At 35.3% G+C, this 21,526-nt stretch overlaps 3 protein-coding genes across 3 annotated transcripts; 2 read left to right on the forward strand and 1 right to left on the reverse strand.

Annotated features, from left to right (window-relative positions):
* Positions 1 to 3,676: 3,676 nt before the first annotated feature.
* On the forward strand, positions 3,677 to 8,762 carry LOC121976296 (UTP:RNA uridylyltransferase 1-like). The gene is made up of 6 exons (XM_042528408.1): positions 3,677 to 4,865; positions 5,797 to 6,159; positions 7,304 to 7,527; positions 7,624 to 7,687; positions 7,982 to 8,178; positions 8,456 to 8,762. The coding sequence occupies exons 1-6, from the start codon at positions 3,741 to 3,743 to the stop codon at positions 8,655 to 8,657; spliced, it is 2,175 nt and encodes a 724-aa protein (XP_042384342.1). The 5' UTR covers positions 3,677 to 3,740; the 3' UTR covers positions 8,658 to 8,762.
* Positions 8,763 to 9,237: 475 nt separating this feature from the next.
* LOC121976299 (SH3 domain-containing protein 2-like) lies at positions 9,238 to 15,115 on the forward strand. Its single transcript, XM_042528409.1, has 10 exons — positions 9,238 to 9,389; positions 10,741 to 10,863; positions 10,939 to 11,008; positions 11,081 to 11,232; positions 11,614 to 11,715; positions 11,922 to 12,122; positions 12,203 to 12,265; positions 12,416 to 12,568; positions 12,662 to 12,736; positions 14,702 to 15,115. Exons 1-10 carry the CDS (start codon positions 9,330 to 9,332, stop codon positions 14,813 to 14,815), a joined length of 1,113 nt encoding a protein of 370 aa, XP_042384343.1. The 5' UTR covers positions 9,238 to 9,329; the 3' UTR covers positions 14,816 to 15,115.
* Positions 15,116 to 16,329: 1,214 nt separating this feature from the next.
* Positions 16,330 to 21,268, reverse strand: LOC121976300. Its single transcript, XM_042528410.1, has 5 exons — positions 20,899 to 21,268; positions 18,969 to 19,138; positions 18,178 to 18,238; positions 16,770 to 16,839; positions 16,330 to 16,703 (listed from the first exon to the last, which is right to left on the reverse strand). The coding sequence occupies exons 1-5, from the start codon at positions 21,083 to 21,085 to the stop codon at positions 16,583 to 16,585; spliced, it is 609 nt and encodes a 202-aa protein (XP_042384344.1). The 5' UTR covers positions 21,086 to 21,268; the 3' UTR covers positions 16,330 to 16,582.
* Between the last annotated feature and the right edge of the window lie 258 nt (positions 21,269 to 21,526).

Consider the following 21,526-nt stretch of genomic DNA (forward strand, 5'->3'; position numbering starts at 1 on the left):
CATCACCCCCGTCGAACTTTAACTCAATGGAAGTGTATCAGAGTCTAGGGACAGGGGCAAGGGATCGCGAAGTACTTACCATCGAAAACTAAGAAATTGAAGAGCAACGAAAGGATTCGATTGAAAGTAGGAGGGTGCTTACAAGGAGGATCGCTAGAAAGGAAGAAGGACGCAGTGTTGCCGGGAAGCTGGAAGATGAAGACGTGAAGTTAGGAAGGCGGCGACACACGCAAGGTTTATAAACCTTGAGTTCGATCGACCTCAGCCATCCAATCCAGAGTTATGGAAACCTAGAAGCAGATCCAACCGTTGAATTTGAAAAGGCGCATGTCGCGTCGCAAACGAATATCTGCTTATCATGTCAAGCGTGCGGTTGCAGTGCGGGACACGTGCCCTTCGATCACTGGATAACATTTAATTAACTTAATTAAAAAGGTATGACCGCGTGCTCAGTCATTATTATCAAGGATTTGCACGCTCTTTGAGAAATTTGAATGACGTCAGCCAAGACCGTGCTCGCCCAAGGATGCACAAGGAAAGGAAGTTTAGTCGTCAAGTGCTACTACTAATCGTTCCGGTCAGCACAAGGGTCGGGTCAGTGCTGCCTATCGTCCCGATCGGCACAGAGGACGGGTCACACGGCCGAATGCCCTAGGCACCATCTGCCCCAGTCATGACCCAATAGATCTACAGGCACAAACACGACAAATGAAGTCGAATGACATTGTCTTATGGGCCGATCAACGATTAAGGACCGAGCATAGTCCGATCGTATTCGCCCTAGGGCTTTGGTACCATGGTAGGATATTCAGGTTGTCTTCTAGGTAGTTATGGTTCGATCCTCAGTTATGACGTAATTGTAGAAAATTTTTCTTTAAATGAGGAGCGCAACCAAAGGATACTGGGCTTTGCGGTTGGTCGCCGCGCGTGCTTTCCGATTTACTTTGATGGTTGATAGAAAACTTCCGTCGGACAGGCCAATTATCCCAAAAATAATCAATAAGACTATATCTGAATTTATCTTTTTTTTTTTTTTTTTTTTTTTGTTAGAAAAGATTCAATCATACAAAGAGACTATTAATATTTTTAGAAAAAACTATAGGGTTGATGTATCTCTCTGCCTACATTATTAATTATTTTTACATAATTATTTATTGGCTATATCCATATTGTTAATTTTGAAATGAAAGAGTAAATTTTAAATTTCACTACCACTCTTACTTTATAAATCTCGAACCTTGCATCTGGTTAGAATTTTTTCTTTCTTTCAATTTTTTCATTATACAAGCTTCTTTAAAAATTTTGATTGGAGATGCCCCTTATCTTATGCCGTAGATTCATAATGGATGGATGATTCTTGTAAATTAATGAGTGAGTTTGAAATATCAAATTCTTTGATGAATCAATATTTTAAAACGATATCAATTTTAAAAATTCATAATTTTCTATTTAGATGGTAAAATTTATGTAATTAAACTCGAGACTCACGGAAGTGCAATGATTCTATTTTGAAATAATTCTGAGATGTGTAAGACCATTAACAAATTTTGATCAAAGGAATTCATTTGATGATCTAGATTTGTGAGAATTCGAAGAAACTAACCATCGAGTGACAGATATCCAGAAAACAAGCATAACAAATTCAGAAATTAACAGTCTAATTAATTATCTACGTAATAACGGACTGTTAGTAGATGAGCAATCGATTGCTGATAAATAAGGGGTTTAATGAGAAATGGTTATGCGTTTTAGTAAATATAAAGCAAACTTATATGCATTTTGAATATTATGAGAACTTGATTATATAATTTAGTAAATTATTATTGTTTTTCGATACTCCAACTTATGCCAGGTGAGTTGAATGGCTACTGTTTAGAATCATGGTGACAAAAAGATAAATATATTCGTCCCTAGTACTAATATGGAATAGTGACTAGCACATAAGGGAGATATTTATCTCGACTTTGTTGAGATTTGAATCTCAGATCTGATGATGATAACACCTCATGTGTTAACCATTAGACCCATCTGAAGGGACATTACTGAGCAAAACCAAAAGATTGATCCTGTGATATTGATTGACCACTGAGATGGTTCTTGTGTTGCCTCTCCCTCTGTATTGCATTGTCAAATTGGACGAATGAGAGTACTAGCCTGATCTGATATGATGAATTAAAGAGTCAGGGTTTGGGGCAATGGTGCGCTCTTTTTAATTTTTCAAACGAATTAAATTTCAATTTCTATAAATTTAAAAATAATTTTTTTTTAATGAGCGATAAGATAAGAATGCTGGATTGATGATGGCTCGCTGCTGCGAGCGTTTTTTAATTTATTTTTTATCCGATAGAAAAAATTTTATGAGAAATTTCTAGGAAGGCAGACCGGTATGACTTTGTAGATTTGAAGCTGTCGCTTCTTCTTTGCGTACGGATGGTCAATTTTCCTTCGCCGCAAAGGAAGAAGGAAACAAATATTCTCCTGCCTTGGAACCATAGCACTTGACGGGGAAGAGAGTGAGAAAAAGAGCTTAACCATAATGTTGAATCATGATTGGTTTAATGGAAGTTTTTCACCTGTCACATGTTGGCAATTGAATTTTGAATTCTTGATTATTGATCTATTGTTGGAGGATCTAATCGTCAGTTAGTGGGGTGACTAAGGCTTTTGGCGCTATGGTGATTAATCATCCCCTGCTTTTGGGACACGATGACTTGGCGTGGACCATCTAGGCGTGTCCTATGTCCTGCTGACTAAGTATCTCGCTGTTGGTAACATGGATGGAGTGATAGAATGGTGAATAGGCATATCACACAATAAAAAATAGCTCAATTTTAGGATTGTAAATTTCAACGGGTTAATATTGTGGTAAAAAAAAAGCGAAATACTCGTCCTCAATGTCTCCGTTGTATCTGACCCAAGATTATCACGAGAGAGGTAAATCACAACATCCGAACGAGCATGTGACGGACAAGGTATAATACGGGATGCCTAAGATTTCAATGGGCTAATATTGATGAATAAGAATAGTGAATTATTCATGAATATTTTTGAATAAAATTTATAAAGTCAAATTTCAATAGCTATTTCAAAGGCTTGATTCCAATTTAGCAAAGGGTGGTTTGAAGCTATTGTATCTACTATTTTATAATGTTAATATAATTCTATATATATATATATATATATATATATAAACATTTTGATCATCTAGTAGAAAAAGAATAGCGTTAATTTAGCACCATCTTTTTAGAGATTATTATATGATAAATTTATTTTTATACAAGGAGTATGCTTATTCCTTCTCCAACATAAAAGTATTGGATTAATATATAAATAGTAAAAGATAATGTGCTATTTATTAAAATAAAAAAGCTGCCACTCTGAACTTTTTTACTATAAAAAAGAAAACTTTGGGAATCTTTTAGGAAAAAAGGGGGGAACTCATGCATGGTGACCTTTATTTATAATCTTTGGACCATTTTGCAAAAATAGGAAAATAAGATGAAGAAATAAAGAAAAAGAATCAGCCACAGTGGATTTTTAAAATAATTTTTGAAAGAGCGAAAAAAATAAAAAGAAGAAAAAAAATGATGGGGTGATCTGGTTCCTACACAAAAGGCAAGCGCGATTTAGTACTACGCAATGCTAGCCGTTGGATGTGAAACCCCTCTCTCTCACTCCTTCGCGGATCAATCTTGCTCTCCCCTTTTAAACTCCGCGGTCGTCGACGGCGGAAACACGCGATGGCCGGCGTCGGCGATTCCTCCGGCGATGGTGCCGGTGGTGCTTCCTCGGACCGCTCCTTCGGTCGCCACATTCTTCGCCACCCGGCTCTGGCCGATCCGCAAGCGTCGCCGCTCGCCAATCCCCCTCTCAGTTTTCATTTACTGTTGCAAAAGCTCATCCCTCTGCCGTATCATGAGGTTCCTGTAGAGGATCCTCGTCCTCCGCCTCCTCCTCCGCAGAATCCGGTGGTGGAGGTTAAGGAGCGCCCGGCTTTTAGGGTGCCGATACCTCATGATTTGCCGCCCGGCCCTTGGGAGCCTGAAGATATTCTTCCTCCTAGGCCTCCGAATGACGATTCCCGGGAATCGGAAGAATGCGGGAAGGGTTTTGATGATCGGAATGACTCTTTGGTAAGTGCTCCTACTGTTCGTCGTCCGTCGCGGCCGAATAGATACGAAAAAACTTCGAGGAATTCGCTTAATTCATTACGGGAACAGAGGCTACGATGCAATGGACGCCCTGGATATGGGAATGACACTCCCTCTGATAACCCTAGGTCGGACCTTTGGCACGGTTATCCAAAGATTAATGCCGGCGATGGTCCTTCCGGGTATAGACGCCAGCACAAAACGTATGCAACTGGAGATCAGTACCAGAGGAAGCACATGGATCTAGGGCATTCCCCTCACGCACTGCGCTGGAAGCCGAAGACGAACGAGCAGAGGCAACCACAAGCCTTGGTGGAGAAGAAAAAGGGGAAGGCGGAGTGGGTTGCAGTGACTAGGATGCAGTGCGTGAATAGGAATTCAGAAGTAGGCGAACGCAGCCAACAGGAACTGACAGATGACGGATGGCAAACAGTTTCTGGCAATGATCCTGATCAGATTGAATTTGTTTCAAATTTCGACAAACTTGAGATTGAGGAATCAGATGTGGATCTAAAAACTCCCAAGGATTTTGAGGATGGGAGCTCATCTGGATATGAACCTGTGAGTGGAGAAGGGAAAGAAAACCTTTCTTCTGAAGATGGTGGTGATGGTCAAGAGGATATCTTACCCAATGAACATACTGATTCTCTGACGCTTCAGGGAGACCCAGCTCAAACCCGCATAAATAGACGTCCTCCAACTCCATTGGCTAAGGTATGCCATCTTTGATTAACAATAAATCCCATTGCAATCTTATACATTTCTCTAAAATTTTAATTTTCTCACATGATATCTTTTTCCACAATTTCTTGTTTGGATGTTGCATCCCATAAGATCTAATTTTTTTTGCATTTAATAACACAAACTTCACAGAAACATCATGGACCAAGAGGTTCAACTCTCCAATATTACAAAAGTAAATGTCTACGCAAATGACCTTCAAACTGAAGCATAACCACTTTTAAGCAGTGTTAATTTGGATACTGATGTCCTACTGATATCTGTGTGATGGATATGAATATTAATTGTGAAAATGTGTCTTGTCTTGCTATTTACATTTTTAAAGCTTTTCTTAATGGGTAGGACAAACTTGCTATTGCGTCTGTCTTTTGAGATCTATGACAAATTCTTTGCTTGACATTGGATGAAAACGTGGAGGTTTGATTCCAGTTTTTAGCTTGAAGTATACTTTTGTGGACTTTTCTATTGGTCTTGTGAAGCTCGGATTTCCATAATTTGCTTATGATTTCAGTGGCTTGCTCACAGTATCAATTTCTAAACACTTGATGTTGTTTCTTATATTCTTTCCCATGTTTATTAATTTTCTTCAACAAAATCTTGGTTTTCTTTCTGTCAACAATTTTTCTTATTTATTTTTAATGTACACAATATCATTTTGAAATTCTTGTGGCATCGTTTACCTCGAGAAGAATTTGAACTATGCAATGTTTTTATCCAATGATTTTCATATCATGCAGCTCTTGAAAAATCAATATTGGTTCCAAAAGATATCTTCAGAGTGGCCTGGGCATAAATACTTTCATGTTAGAATATGTAAAAGAAAATAATATCTCATACTGTCATCAGTAGGTTTAAGTTTTATCTAGTGCTATAGCCCTTTCACTTCACTTTATTTCATCTGCAGTTTGATGGATCAAAGCCTCTTAGAAGGAAACAAATATCAAGACATGGGATGAAACATAGAGGGATTGAGTGTCGCCCTGACATAGAAACTTTGTCACCTGGGTTTGTTTCAGTTTATGAGTCTTTACTACCATCAGATGTTGAAAAAGAGAATCAAAATCTATTACTGAAATCACTAACAGTAATAATCAACAAAGAGTGGCCCAATGTGAAGTTACATCTCTATGGATCCTGTGCTAATTCTTTTGGGTTCTCAAACAGTGATGTTGATATTTGCCTTTCAATTGACGAATGTGAGAGCAAGCATGATATGTTGTTGAAACTGGCAGATATTTTGCAATCAGAAAATTATCAAGATGTAGAGGTATGAGGAGATCTAATTGTTTATTCTATGTGCTTTAAATTTCAGATCTAGTGGATTAATTTTTCAACTATTTGTGTATTGGGACTTTCAACTTTTAGCATTTCTCATACTGTTACATGAAAGAATTTATCGCTTTTTTGTCAGTAAAGATGGATTCTTTCCTTGTTTAACCAACTTTTTTTTTTAACATATCTAAATAATTTGTCTGTGAGACAAATATTGATTGCACTGGGATTATACATGTTTATGGTATATTAGTTTTTTTTATGAATATATTTGATTTCTAGTTCCTATTGAGTAGTACACTATATTGCATTGTTATAACGATTCATGATGCTGATGGTTAATGAATTAGTCAATTAGCAAATTTTGTTCACGAAGAATGTGACTAGGTTCATCATTCATTCCTGAATAGATATATCAATTGAACGAATTCATAATTTTAATATTGTTAAACAATTCCCTGATTTATGAGTTTACAAGGACCCATACATTGCCGTCTACCCATTCTGAACTCTGTTAGCATTCCAAACAGGGGATGGTTTTATATATATATATATATATATATATTCTCTCAGTAGGCTTAGATTGTAAAGAACTCGAACTGTTCATATTTTGTGATAATTTTTGTCACATGTAATTCAACAATGAAGAAGATCTCGGGTTTACAAAGTTACACTTTATGAAGTTAAAAACCATGTAGGCGAAGAGATAGTAAATTAGTAATAGATGATAGATCAAGTTTTTAAGGAATGTAATACTAGTTAATTATATTGATAGAATTTGTTTTGAACATAACTTGTGTCGGTTGAGTAGTGGAAGACCTAACCCTTTGGTTTATAATAGAAGCTAGGTACTTGAGCAAAAAAGTTATTTTAGTGAAGGAACAAATACTTACAATTGAGTTCTAACGCTAACACTTTATGATTCTAGTCTTGTTAATTTCCTTTTTCTTTTGTAGCTAATCATGAACTAAAGAAAATAGTAACTTTATTTTCTAGATGTTTTAGAAATTGTTTCTTTGATTCGCCATTCTTAAACTTCTAACATCATAATTTCTTTTTTCTAACTCCTTGAAACAACAAGAAGGTATTTGTTTCCTTCTATTTCAGACATTGAAGGTGTGAAAAACTTTTACTTGCAGGCCATCACTAATGCTCGGGTTCCTATCGTGAAGATGACAGACCCATCGACCGGCATTTGTTGTGATATATGCATCAACAATCTTTTAGCTGTGGCAAATACAAAGCTTCTCAGGGATTACGCAAAGATAGACAACAGGCTACACCAATTGGCTTATATTGTGAAACATTGGGCAAGGTCAAGAGAAATGAATAACACTTTCGAAGGCACCCTTTCTAGCTATGCGTGAGTAATTTGATTTTTTTTTTTTTTTGTTATCGCAAGTTTTCTAGAAAATGAACAAAATTATTATTATCATTATCATCTTTTTTACTTTTTTAGGTATGTACTCTTGTGTATTAACTTCTTACAACTGCGCCGACCAGCCATCCTACCATGTTTACAGGTGTGAACTATTTATAGTAGTACTGCAGGATGTGTTTCGATGTGAATAGATATTGACACTTTCCAAAAAGCAATATAGATCAATTGAAGCCAATAGAACTCTAGTAAAACATGATTCATGTCCATCTTGATAGAGAATTGCTAAGTTCAAGTAAACTTCTTCGAGGGCATGGTATATGACAAGGTTACTTGTCGTCCGACCTTGTAAATGCTTAAGAGCATATACGAGAAACCCTGGCAAACTTCTAAGTTAACTTCTTTGGTCTAACATTCACACTCTTCCATCATTTATTAGGAAATGGAGCTAACTTATCTGTTGACGGTGGAAGATACTGATTGTGCTTATTTTGATCAAGTGGATGAACTCCATAATTTTGGTTCTCTAAATGACGAAAGCCTTGCAGAATTAGTTTGGGGGTTCTTCCACTACTGGGCCTTCGCCCACAATTATACACGCGATGTGATTTCGGTTCGCACTGGGTGCATAATCAGGTATCATTTTTTTAATCATACATTTCATGAATCAAGTCTATATGATAGAGAAGTATACTTAGAACTTGGCTAAGTTGTTCTTGTTATTCTGATCGATAATATTCTAAAACTTAATCATCTACAGGAGTTGAAACTAAATGATAAATTATGATGTCCCCCGTTGCTCGTTTAAGAAACTAACGATTAGTTGATGAATGATGAACATATATGCTAAAGTAATTGTGTTTGATGCCATTCTTGCTTCTTTCTCCTAATGTCAAGTTACATTTCATGGCAGCAAGAAAATAAAGAACTGGACTAGACGAATTGGAAACGACCGTCATCTCTTATGCATCGAGGATCCTTTCGAAACTTCCCATGATCTTGGTCGACATGTTGACAGGTGCAGCATCGACATGCTAAGAAGTGAATTCAAGCGAGCTGCGAGCGTGCTACAGTATGATCAGATTCCCTTTGTTTCTCTCTTCGAGCGCGAATGATCTCCAGATTCGATTTTAAAAGTGTTGATTGTATAGTGTGGGGAAGACTTTGGTCTCATTACATGGTTTGCCTTCTTTTGGCCTTGCTTTAATGAACGATTTGGGTAAGTTGAATTGTGAAGATTGTTTAGATTATAGTTGGAAGTTAGATTTTGTATTAACTTTTAATCCCAATCATATATCATAAAATTTATAGAATATTTTATATTGGATAAATTGCAAAATGACATACTTGACATGCCATTTTGTTTGATGAACAAATGAAAATTGAAGATATTTTGAAGGGCAAACTTTGCTTTGGTTAAACAAATTAACATGTCATTCACTTCATTTTACTCTTATGACGTCTACTTATTTTCTTAAAAAAATATTTTTATATTTTTGCAATAATTTGTAAATGTGAAGTGATAACAGTCTTTAAAGTTCTGGAGTGCCCTGACAATCTTAAAACATTGAGAGTTTTTTTTTAAAAAAAAAATTAAATGGGCCTGATGGACCGATGTTAAACCACTGCGATAATAAAACATTTATTCCACCTTGTTTTGATTTTGGGCCCATTTAATACTTCAAAACAACTCAAACTCCGTTTCCTCTCTTCTCTCTGTCTCGTTCTTCGTCTCCCCGCAGTTGTCGCAGTTGTCGGCGACTTCAAATCGCTCGATTCCCTCGCTAATGGACGCCCTAAGGAAGCAGGCGACCAAGCTGAGGGAGCAGGTAGCTCGGCAGCAGCAGGTATTATCTCTCTCCTTCTCCCTCTCTGATCCTCCCTTCTCATCCAGCATTTCATATTAAGACTCGCTTTTTTTTTCCTGCCGTCTGACGACTGATCGATCGCCATTTCGTTGTCTGCTTCTGATCTTTAGCTACGACTGGTTGGATACTCAACCTGCTAGGGTTTCCCTTCTGTTTCCTCGCACCTGCGCTTGTCTCTTTATTTTGTGGACGGTGTGTTTGTCGGCTAGTTGCCTGCGTCTGTTGGCATTGCTATCGGCAACTAGACTGATGCAATGCCTTCCTTTTTATTTTTTTATTTTTTTGGGTCTGTATTGTCAGGATCTATGAGAAAAGAGGCAAGTTTAATTTGCGGATCTTGTGCTACAGTAGATGATCGAATTGATTTTTAGTTTTTAGTTTGATTGCGGGAACCATATCTGTCTCCTTGTCTGATTGATATACTTTTTGAGATAGCTTTTACACTTTCGATTTGTTATAATCCTTTGTGACCGAGTATTGAATATTTAAGGTAAAGCCCATACTTGCCCTTTTGGATTGAATTTGGGTCTCTAAACCTTTTTTTTTTTTAGGAAATTGGTATTTAAGGGTATTTTTGATAGAAGTATGCAGTAAATGCATTTCAGTTCAAGTTTTATGCTATCCTCAAAGACCTTTGGTGTTATATTGCAGTCACAAAGTCTGACAAGTTTGAAATAGAATACAAGATAGATAGAACAAGAGTTCAGAGATTTTCTGGACTGAGAAAGAGAAATACTCTGAAAAGGGACAATTTGAATGATATTAGATTTATGGTTACATCTTATTATGAAATCAAAACAAAATCTATCTCATTAGTTAAATTATTTTTTTATATAATATATTTGAAAATTGAATGTTTTCTTTTTTGAGGGCATGATTTCATCAGTATCTCCTTAAATAGTTGAACGGTCACTAATTTTGTTATTGAAAATGACCAACCTCTTGCACCAACATGTACAAAATCCTAGCATTAAATCCTCAATGAAATCGTACGAGGCTTCAACAATTTGATGGAAATGGAACATTAAACTGTGAATTACAGGACAACATTATTACATTGCTATTGCATGAGAAGAAGTACAAGTTTAAATGTATACCTTCTTGCCATGAACTTTGGTTGAGAATTTATTGCTAATAGAAAAGTATGCTAAATAGGTGATTCCAACTAGAAGTCTGCAAAAAAATGTTCCTACTTTTTTGCAGACTTCTAGTTGGAATTTGGAATTGAGTATGCTTCTTATTGGTCCACGAAATTTTGTTGTTGTATTACCCTATGGAAACTAAAAGGATTCTGTTGTAGAGTTGACCATAATCTTATCTACTCTTGCAGGTTGTTTGGAAGCAATTTGGAGGTGGTGGTTATGCAAGTAATGATAATATAGTTACAGATGAGGCAGAACTTGAGCTATATCAGAAACTTGAAAAATTATATGCTTCTACTCGCTCAAGCAAGGTTAGCCAATATCTATCAGCCCTTACTATTTCCTGTCTGCTACTAGTCTAACCACTCTCCATTTTTTTGTTTCAGCATTTTCAAAGGGATATTGTTCGTGGCGTGGAAGGTTTTATAGTGGTTGGTTCAAAACAAGTTGAAATTGGTAGGTTTCTGTACTTTTACTACTTTCGTTTTCCTTCTAATTTTGCCACTTATATCTAATATTTTTCTGCAGGTTCTAAGTTATCAGAGGACAGCAAAAAATATGGTCTTGAGAACAGCTGCACTTCAGACAGTACATTATCAAAAGCTACATTAAGGTTTAGTCAAGCTCGTTCTGAAATGGAAAAAGAACGTGAAGTTCTATTAAAATCTCTTAGTACCCTGGTATGAATGATTGTTTATGTTATGCATTATATCATCTACTCCTCCTAGTTTCCTTTTTGGATTTAGGTGTAAGTTGGAATGTAACAGAATCATAATTTTGGAAATTGTCAAGTATGAAACATGGCGTTGTATTTTACTTGTGAGGATTAGTCAAAGAGTACTCTGTTCTAGAATTTCTGATTCCAGGAAGCCTCTCTTGCTATTAAATGTTCATTCATCCATCTTTTTTCATGTTCTATATGGTATACTGTAAATTTGTCAAAGTTAATCTAGGCTGCTGCATAGTGTATCCATGGCATGCGATGGCCCTTTGTGTTGGATAAATGTTTACAGCTTTTATAATCTAAATTAGTGTTGGCTTATTAATTTTAAAATTTTCAGATCGTAGAGCCATTACGAGCAATGGTAGTGGGTGCTCAGTTGGAAGATGCTCGACAACTTGCTCAATGCTATGAGAAAATGAGACAAGAAGCTGAAGTTCAGGTACGAGTAGCTCCTAGACAGCTCATGGTTGTTAAGTCCTATTTGGATTGTACTATCTACATTTACAGATTCTCTTTGGCAACGAAATGCTACTTCTTGGGCATTTTGTGTATTTGTAATCTTCTATACTATTGATCTCATTGTTTTGTTTTTTGGTATTTTACTTTGTTTATATGATACATGGTGTCACGCCTACACTTACATAGAGCATTGAAGTTTCGAAGCGTCAGATGAGACTAAGGGAAGGCCATGGCAATGTTGACAACAGTTCAAAATTGGAAGCTTCTGAAACAAAGCTGCAAGAACTCAAATCAAACATGGTAGTGTTAGGCAAAGAAGCTGTAGCAGCAATGACTGCTGTCGAAGCGCAACAACAAAGGTTGACCTTGCAGCGACTTATTGCAATGGTATACCTAAATTAAATTCGTTGTGGAACTTCACTGTCTTATTCTAGAATTAGATATAACATAGATAATTGCTGTTGAAGGTTGAATCAGAACGCATTTACCATCAGAAAAACCTTCAAATCCTAGATCAGCTTGTTGGACAGGTAAGTGAATTTGCTTCAATTTTTACATGGAGAATGTTGTTTTCAGATGAAGTATGATTTATTTATTTGTTTTGTTTTGATGATTCGTTTTGTAGCTTGGATTTGATTATCTTTGCATTTCAATTTCTTACACTTTTTATCTTATCACAGATGGTTTCAGAACGACAACGAATTGAAACTTCTCCAAGCCGAATGTTCACTGATTCCGTACCATCACCTCCATCATATGAAGAAGCCAGTGGAATATGGTCCTCCCAGACAATGGAAGGATCAACTGATTCCATGGGATACTTCTTGGGTGAGGTCTGTCTCTTGCTCAGCCTCCTTCCCAGTTTAATATTGTTCTGCACTTGGTATGCATGTCGTTTGTGGACTAATGTTAGTTAAAATGTCAAGGTCGTGCATTCATACCAGGCTGAATCAGATTTCGAGCTGAATTTGTCAGTTGGCGACTTCGTCGTTGTGAGAAAGGTACCTGTAAGATGCTCTTATACATAATCTGTTCTTTTTATTTTTGGTTCCTGCATTCTTACCTGTGTAATAAATTTAAGAACCAATATCAGTTGTTACATGGCGTTGGTAAGAATTAACTGAATAGCATTTCCATTGACAACTGGAAACAATTTTATTTTGGCTTAGCATTTAGTATCATCGGAAGATTTTATATATATATATATATATATATGGATCAGTTGAAGTTAATTCTTCTCCTACCCCTTCCTCAATAATTGGATAATAATTAAAGTATCGGCTACAATAGGCTCAAATAAACAGATTCGGTTCTTCTCTTTTATGTCACTTATTTCATTCTGCTTGCCTTGAGGTTGGTGTGGGCAAAATCCTATTTCAATAGATACTCGACCCCATGGAAGAATTTGGATTATTTTAGTGTCGGATTGGTTCACAATCCAAACACAAGGTTTTGGACTTAGTAAAGACATAATATATAGAATTTAAGTTTAATAATATTTAACGTAATGAAACAATTGTTAAGATAGGAGATAACGATTTATCACTAATTGAGAGCTTTAAGTATTTAGGATCATTTTTGTAAAAGGATGGAGGGATTGAGAGATGTCTTATATAAAATATAAACAGGATGGTTGAAATGGAGAAGAGTGTCAAGTATTCTTTGTGATCATAAAATGAGAACATTAGAGAGAAAGTGGGGGTTGTACCAATTGAGGGAAAACTTTGAGACACATGTTTAAGATGGCACGAACATAGAATTAGACGACCAATAAATACTCCAATTAGGCGATGTGAAACTATGACAATATGCACATCAAATGAAGAAGAGAAAGATAAAAAAAGACTTAGTAACGATAAAATAAGGTAAAATTTATTTAAATATAAATGATATAATAAGGGATATAGTTCAATGGCGTAGAAAGATCTATATAACAGACCCTACGTAGTGAGATGAGGTTTGGTTGCTATTGTTGTTATATTGATTCACATATCATACAATATAATATATTTGGATCTTAGGTGAGTTGGATTAGGATATAATTTACTCAATACTAAATACATTGTAGATCACCCATATTAACCATCTCTACAGCTAATTGATAGCAGTAATTTACTATATGAAATTTGTACATGCCGTAACTCTAACAGAGTAATATTAAAAAAATTAAATTTTATAAGTTCAGTGTTGAATCCTCTACTTATTATATGACTTTTATATTTATGTCATATATTTAGATTTAGATTCATGTGAATGTAAATAGGTCTTTTGAAATCTTTAGATATGGTGTTTTAACTTCTAATTTTTTTGTGATAATCTTAGTAATTACCTAAAACTTGTTGTGACCTAAAAACCACTAACCACCAAACCCAATTCAACTTGGGTTGGATTAAAGCTATTGTACTTGGTTTATATTGCGATCTTGATTCAATTTTTTTCTTGACCTATTTTGGAAAATTATTTTTGCTTGCTTGATAATACGAAAAGTAGTGTGAATGAATAAAAGCTCGTTTATATTCGTTTGATAATAAAATTATATAAAATAAACAACACTTGTAAGTTTTGAGTTCGGGTTTCTAATGATCATGAACAAAGCTAGTTAACAATTTATGAATAAATTTGTTTGTTAAGTCAACTAAATTTTAATTATATGCATATTTCTTTATTTTTATTATTCAATACCAGTAATCTATTATTTTTTATAATTTAAAATTGTCCATAATATCTTTAAAATAAGAAAATAATATAAATCTCATTTATTACATCAAACTTTTACATAAATTACAACAACCACAAGCTTAATCTCTATAAGTCAATAAACAAACTCGAACACAGTCAGAATTAGCTTGGCTAAGCTCATTTACACCCCTAACGCAAAAGATGAAATGTTAGAAAGCTTTGAGTTCATCTGTTCAACAAGTTACAAGAAGATTTGTGAAAACTTTTTGACATGCCATGATTCCCAGGTATCCAATGGATGGGCAGAGGGAGAATGCAAGGGCAAGGCGGGATGGTTCCCATATGGATACGTCGAGAAGCGCGAACGAGTTCTAGCTAGCAAAATTGCAGAAGTGTTTTGATGTATGTTTTCTTGCTCCATATGAAGTTCACTGTGTCTGTTAGGTCGCCCATTCTTTGCCTGTTTAGTTGGGTGTTCCTTTAACTTGCCTCTGAATTGAATTGTTAAATCTGGCAATGTGCACGTGTTCATGGTGGAGATAGATGAGCAGCAGTGGGCGAGGAACTTTTGGTTTCTAGATTTCTGTTTGGAGTTTGTACTGCTGTTTTTAATTTCTTCGTGTACCTGTTCCCACGTTCGAAGTATCATTTGTACAAACAAAAATTCCTTTCGTTACACGGTTCTAAGATTCATGTAGATATAGGATTTATGACGCAATTACATTGAAGGATGCAATGATCGTGAACAGATAATTAAGGGATTGGAAATTTCAAATTTGTTAAGGAAGAGTCATGAGCTTATTTTAAGTGTTACATGATATAAGTCTGTGTTTTGGCTCTAACATTTATATTTTCCTTGTGTGTTTTAAATGCCTAGAGTTTGCTAACTTATCATTTCGCTTAGATTTTGATGAATTCTATTTTATTTTTCAACCTTGCAAAAAATTTATAATTTTTTATTTTGCTTACCGAGGGTGAAAGTCAATGGATAATCATATTAAAAATGTCCATTTGAGCTCTATGGGTGTGATTCAATAATATAACACTAGAAAAGCAATAAAATGATCAAAGTTATAAAATGATCAAAGTTTGAATCTCAAATAAAGTGAATATTTTGAATAAGTCATGTTTTAAATTTATTTATTCGATAAGTGAATTAAAAAATATTTTTTGAATTAATAATTAGTTAAAGTTTGAACATTTGAATTATATAAAAAAAATCATTAGATCTGGAGTGTTTAGATTGGATTTCAACAGAAAAAAAATTCAAATTTGAGTTTTTTATAAAAATATCAAACTTGAAATTATAAAAATCCTCAGGTTCAAGGTATTCATTTTTGAGTTTTCAACATAAATAGCAAGCATTTTTTAAAAAAAAAACCCCGTGTCCTATTGCTGTTTACATAATTTTGCAAACCAAATATAAAGGAAAGAAGACTACATAAGAAATGTATATTCTCAAGAAGAATTCAAATGATTAATGTTTCGACTCTCTAAAGTATCATCCATCCATTTTGTTTATTAATTTTATCATGAAAATACATAATAAACTTAAAATATAATTACTTGGTTAATGATCAACCTGTCACTGATTAATACAACTATTCAAGTAACTTATCCAATGCCAAAAGACAATTATTTATATTTAATTACTATTTTATCTCAAGTCATGGTACCGTGATAAAACATCTAGATTATCACTCACACTGAGTTTCTGAACTGACCGCCGCATGCGTTTCTCGATTTATCCTGATAGTCGGTAGAAAATTTTCGTAAAACTAAACCGATCATCCAAGGATAGTCTAACTGAGATTATCATTATTCAAATGCCAAAAGACAATTATTTATATTAATCTAAAGAAATCATCGGTGCTTGGTTTTGAGTTCGAATCAATTTTTCGCAAACTCAAAAAACTTGGATCGAATAAAGTTTCGATGAACTGATCCACTTTTGCCCTACATTATCATATGAATGATACACCAAATGCTTAAACAAAAGGTATGCGAGTTTTGTATTTAAGATGACAGAGCAAGCCAGGAAAATCACTTCAAGTAAACAAATTTGGGTTATGAAAATATTGCTGATCAAGCCTGGGGACTATTCGAACTTTCTTTTATTTCTATCGATGAAGGACAACTTCCACCTTTGCCCTAATAATTTCTTTACTTCACTTGGGCCGTCTGCGGTAAGGGTACAATATGTCATCGATGTTTTCCTTTATGTAGTCGCCAACTTTGTTAAGGTTCTTGACCACACCTGAAGCCACCAGCCCAGCATTTCTTTTGAACCTGCATGATGATGAATCCAGTAAGTGAAAAGAAATGGAGATGACAAGTTTTCAATTAAATCCTCACCTGTTTAGAAGTTCATCCGCTGGGGAATGAGAAGGATAGTGTGATTGTGAAGGCAAACGAGTGGTAGCATCTGCGAGTATCACACATCATAAAGAGATCATGAAAAGAGAGAATCTTGATTCATACTCGACCGATGGTAAATAACAACAGTTTTTGTATAACTTGTAAGTGTGGAAGTCATAGCAAAGAGATTGTATAACCAAACCAAATAATTCCCAGTTAAATTGAGCAGTTCTGTATTCAATGCTAGTAAAGTAGATAGAAATAGGCAAACTTACTCATTATGTAATAAAAGGCAAGATTTGTAGCCATATCTAACTGTAAACATCAATATGAAACTTTGCAAAAGAAGGAAAAAAAAAAAGAGAAAAGGTCTCTAGGAATTAGTATTAACCAAAGTTCAAAACGTGTTCCTTTGACTAGAACAAAACTGTATTATGTCAACATGGGGATGCATGGTGTTGGTGATAGATTAAAAGTTGAAAGAGAAAGGAGATGAAGCAGAGGAAGAGACACTGTCTGTGCTAAGTGGTATTGAATTTCAGTAATTTACCAAAACAATACATTTTGACTTTTTTGCCTAACATAGAACAAGATTTCAAATGATGATATTAACAAGCTATATATCCATAGACATAAAATTATAGATACTAGTTATTAGTATTTCTTGCTTGATATGTTTCTTCAAGGGAAAGAAACTAGGAAGAAAATAAGGTGAAGGAATTTTTCTTTCTGGTATCACTGTTTTCCCCTGCTTTTCTTTCTCTAGCTCTTTCCTTCCGTTGTAGGAAACAGAGGTGAAGAGCAAAGACAATACTTATAAGCTCAATATCGACGTAGCAATCGTGCATACAAATGAATATAGCATTACATCTTAACCTGAATGGTCTCTTTTATCAACCTTCCATCAAGGTGCAAGGTAATTTTCAAGCTGTTTCGGTATCCAAACTCAACAGAGTGCAGGAAAAACAAGAGGATACTCTGAAAATGTTCAAAACTGGATAATGATTTATTCACTTTTTTGTCACATAAAAAGGATTATGTTCTATCCCTCACTCTGCAATGATGATTGTGGTTGAAGCAGTTTCAGATGATTGACAAACTTACTGGTAGTAAAAAGACCACGACAAATTACATAATACTAAACAGATTGTTGCTAGCCTAGAACAAGGAATTTTCTTTTTACACTCAAAACGAGTATCTTGCCATCTTGTCAAATTATCTTGGACACTCGCTACTGGCTACAATACCGCTCTTACCATAAATAGTAAAATTATCAAATTATAATACGAGTACACTTGAGAGTAACTTATTCCTTAAGGACCATGGAAAACACCTACTAGAAAAGAAATTGTTCACCAAAATGGATATAAAAAATAATTGAAACTTTTCTCAATATTGCAAGTACCTTCCTTGTGAGCTCGTGCAGGGACATGGTCAGGGGTAGATGCTCTTTTCTCCACTAGTAGCTGCACAATTTAATGGTCACAGACAATGAAACCATGTATTTTATTAACAGAATCAAAAGTTTAGCTCGTGCAGGGATATGTTTAGGTGTGGTAATGTGCACACACAAAACGAAATAGTAAACCAAAATATGATGATCGTATACAATTTGAGTGCACTGGATTCATGTCTTAACGATTAGCCATTTAATCTTTCTTCCTGTTTGATTCCTAAATAGTAAATTTGAACATTTTCTTGCACAGAAAAAGCTAGAAGTCATTAGTAAGTTCATGCGCAAGCATTAAATATTAAACGTTTATACTCACCATGTAACAAGATTAACAAATTATAGAATATAAGTAACTATTGAGGACCCAAATGAGAACAAGGATTAAGGGAATCCAATAACCAGAATGATGCATTTAAACAAGAACACATGTTTGTTAAATTTCAAGTGCAAAAAATGGTAATCTTGGAATGCCAGAAATATAGAGTTTCAAATGAAAAAGAATCCAACTTCTAAACCTCACGAGAGATGATAAGCAAACAACTACTGAATAGTGCTGATTTATATTTGGATGTAAAATCTTAAAGTAGACTGATGATGAAGACAGTTCACTGTAGACATTGTTTCCATTAATCGTATTTAGTTCAACTTCACATATCACATCAACTAAGCAAATGACAAATATGTGATTATCTCCTGCAGAAATATACCATATCAACCAAAATACTAAATGAACAGGAAAGAACCTCTATGCCAGCACAAAATGGCAACTGGGCCTTGTTTTCTTGCTTGTCGGCAGTTTCATCATTTCTCTCCAGGAATATAGAATAACCAACACAAGTGTACTTGAAATCTGAGAGATCATGCCCATCTTTTCTACTTTTCACTTCAGATTCTCCAATCACATGTACAGGAACTATAACTTATGGTTAGCTATGAGTCATTTGAGACAAAGCACATATAACATATAGAGAGATTATTTTTAACTCAGAAAATGAATTTAAAAAAGAAACTGGACACACGTCATCTTTACTCTTCTTTCCTCAGAAACCCTCTAATACATCAACAATAACAAACTGGCATTTTATATTTCAATTAGGACCAACTGATTAGTTTCACTGTTGTGAAACCCAGAAAGTCAAATGGCTAATCAAGCAAAGTGGTATTGCCTATAACTGGACTGGAGGAACAGATTTGTATACCGTTATGAAAAGGAACAAACAATATCATCTACTGCACAAGATTTAAATGCCAAAATGCTAAAATAGTACAATAAGCACATGCAAGTAATCCAGATCCTCTTAAGTCAATGCTAGTCAAATTGCCTCTTGTTTAAGTCCAGCGTTTTTCAGTTCATGTTGCAAGCAAACTGGATATGAATTCTGTTCTTTTTAAATTTATTCATTCTAACTTCTAAGGTTCTATAGTTTTTATGCCCCCTAAAAGGTCAAGATAAACTTGACATAGTATGCGATATAGGGATAAATTAGGCTTTCCTTTAAATTATTGAGTTTAGAATATTTGCAATTTAATTTAATTTTATGAGTTGTTTAATTTTTTAGAAGAGTTAGTTATGTATTCATTAGGGACAAAGTAGGCTGTTTTACAAAGAATTGGTATTTATTGACGGTCTATAAAAGGGCTTAGGATCCCTTGTATTAATTATCTTCAACTTAACAATATTATTTTTCCTCGAGTTTTAAGCGGCACAATTTGTTCATGTTTTATCAAGTGGTACCAAAGCTGAATTCCTAATTTGTTCTTCTCAGTTCAAGCTAGCTCCACAAATCACAGGTATCAACAAAGAGAACTAAAGTTGCATTCCTAAAGATGATAATCATTATAAGCCTAGAAATATTAGGACAGACACCCCTATTTTATGGAAAAATAGATCTTAATGCATTGATCGATTGATTAATTGAAATAAAAGACTTTTTGATTATCATAACATGATCTCTATTGATCAGATACACTTTGTCAAATCTACGCTTAATAAACCTGCTAGAACATAACAACGATGCGTCCAAACTATTAACAATCAGTATGGAATAAAACCTATCAAACATTGGTCACTATATATTGTATTACTTTCTTTGTTGCGTCCATATGTGTAAATCCATCGCATGTTTTTTCACCAAAGTGCAATCTCTAGTCCAATTTCATCATTTATAAATCACTTGCAAACATTTAGTGCCATTTTTTCACCATAAAAAAAAAATATTTGCAAGTCACCTTAGGTATAAATCCATAAATTTATGCAAAACTTTTAAATTGTGAGAGACCCCAATTTGACCATTTCACGTTGGAAGGTGCTCAGAACTAGTTTGTCTTCGTAAATCATGCCACAGGCTGATTTGAATCATAACAAAGGCTAATTTGCAAATCAACTTGAAAGCTTTGGTTGAGTAGTCAAGTTGGAAATCAAAGAGAAGCCAAGAAAACAAAAATAAAGTTAGAGCGTGATAACATAAGCAATCAACATGGGGGCATGATCAGATAAAGTGACCATCGTTCTTTCAATCTTTGCAACAAAATCAACAATTTCTTCTCTAGGATTTAACCTGAACTCTTCAGTTTAATTAAATCCACAACCAATTATATCAAAAACCTAGCAATAAAAAAATATATAAATTCCATTAAAAAAATCTCCAGCGGCAGCTGAGAAAGCACACCGACCTTTCGGAAGAGTCCGGCTGATCCCGACGCAAACAGGATTGCGAGTACCGGATTTGAGGATCGAGGAGTAGTAGAGGCATCCCTTACAGGACTTCGCCTTGCGAGTCCTTTCCAAGGCGTCCTGCTCCGGATCGCCGCCGCAGCCGCCTCCGCTGCCCGGGTTGCACGCACCAGCGCCGTCCGCCATCGTCGCGCCGCTCGGATCCCCTTGCCGAGGCCTTCCTATCGTAGTTCTCCGCCCAAGTGTCGCCTCCTCTTCTGCCCTTCGAGATCCGGAGCCGGATTTGGAGGGTGGGAGGAAGGGATAGCCAGATGGTGGTGGAAAGGGGAAGGAAGCCAAATCGGGAGCGAACTATCCGTGCGGTCTGGACTCGGTTTAGAAATCAAGGCAAGGGATTGAGTGAGTGAGTGACTCGGCCGCTTCGGTCGAGAATCGGGTGAGTCAGGACTCGGGACTTTTACCTTCGACTATTGAAGAAAACTTTATTTACAGAATGGCCCTTCACTCTCCTTATGCTGATATTTATTAATTTAAGAATGACATAAAATGAAAACACGTATATCGTCATTAAGAAAAAAAAACAAAATGACGCCTATATTTTTGTTAAAGGGAGCCTAATTATAAAAA

Source organism: Zingiber officinale, chromosome 4B, assembly GCF_018446385.1.
Source record: "Zingiber officinale cultivar Zhangliang chromosome 4B, Zo_v1.1, whole genome shotgun sequence".
Taxonomy (NCBI): domain Eukaryota; kingdom Viridiplantae; phylum Streptophyta; class Magnoliopsida; order Zingiberales; family Zingiberaceae; genus Zingiber; species Zingiber officinale.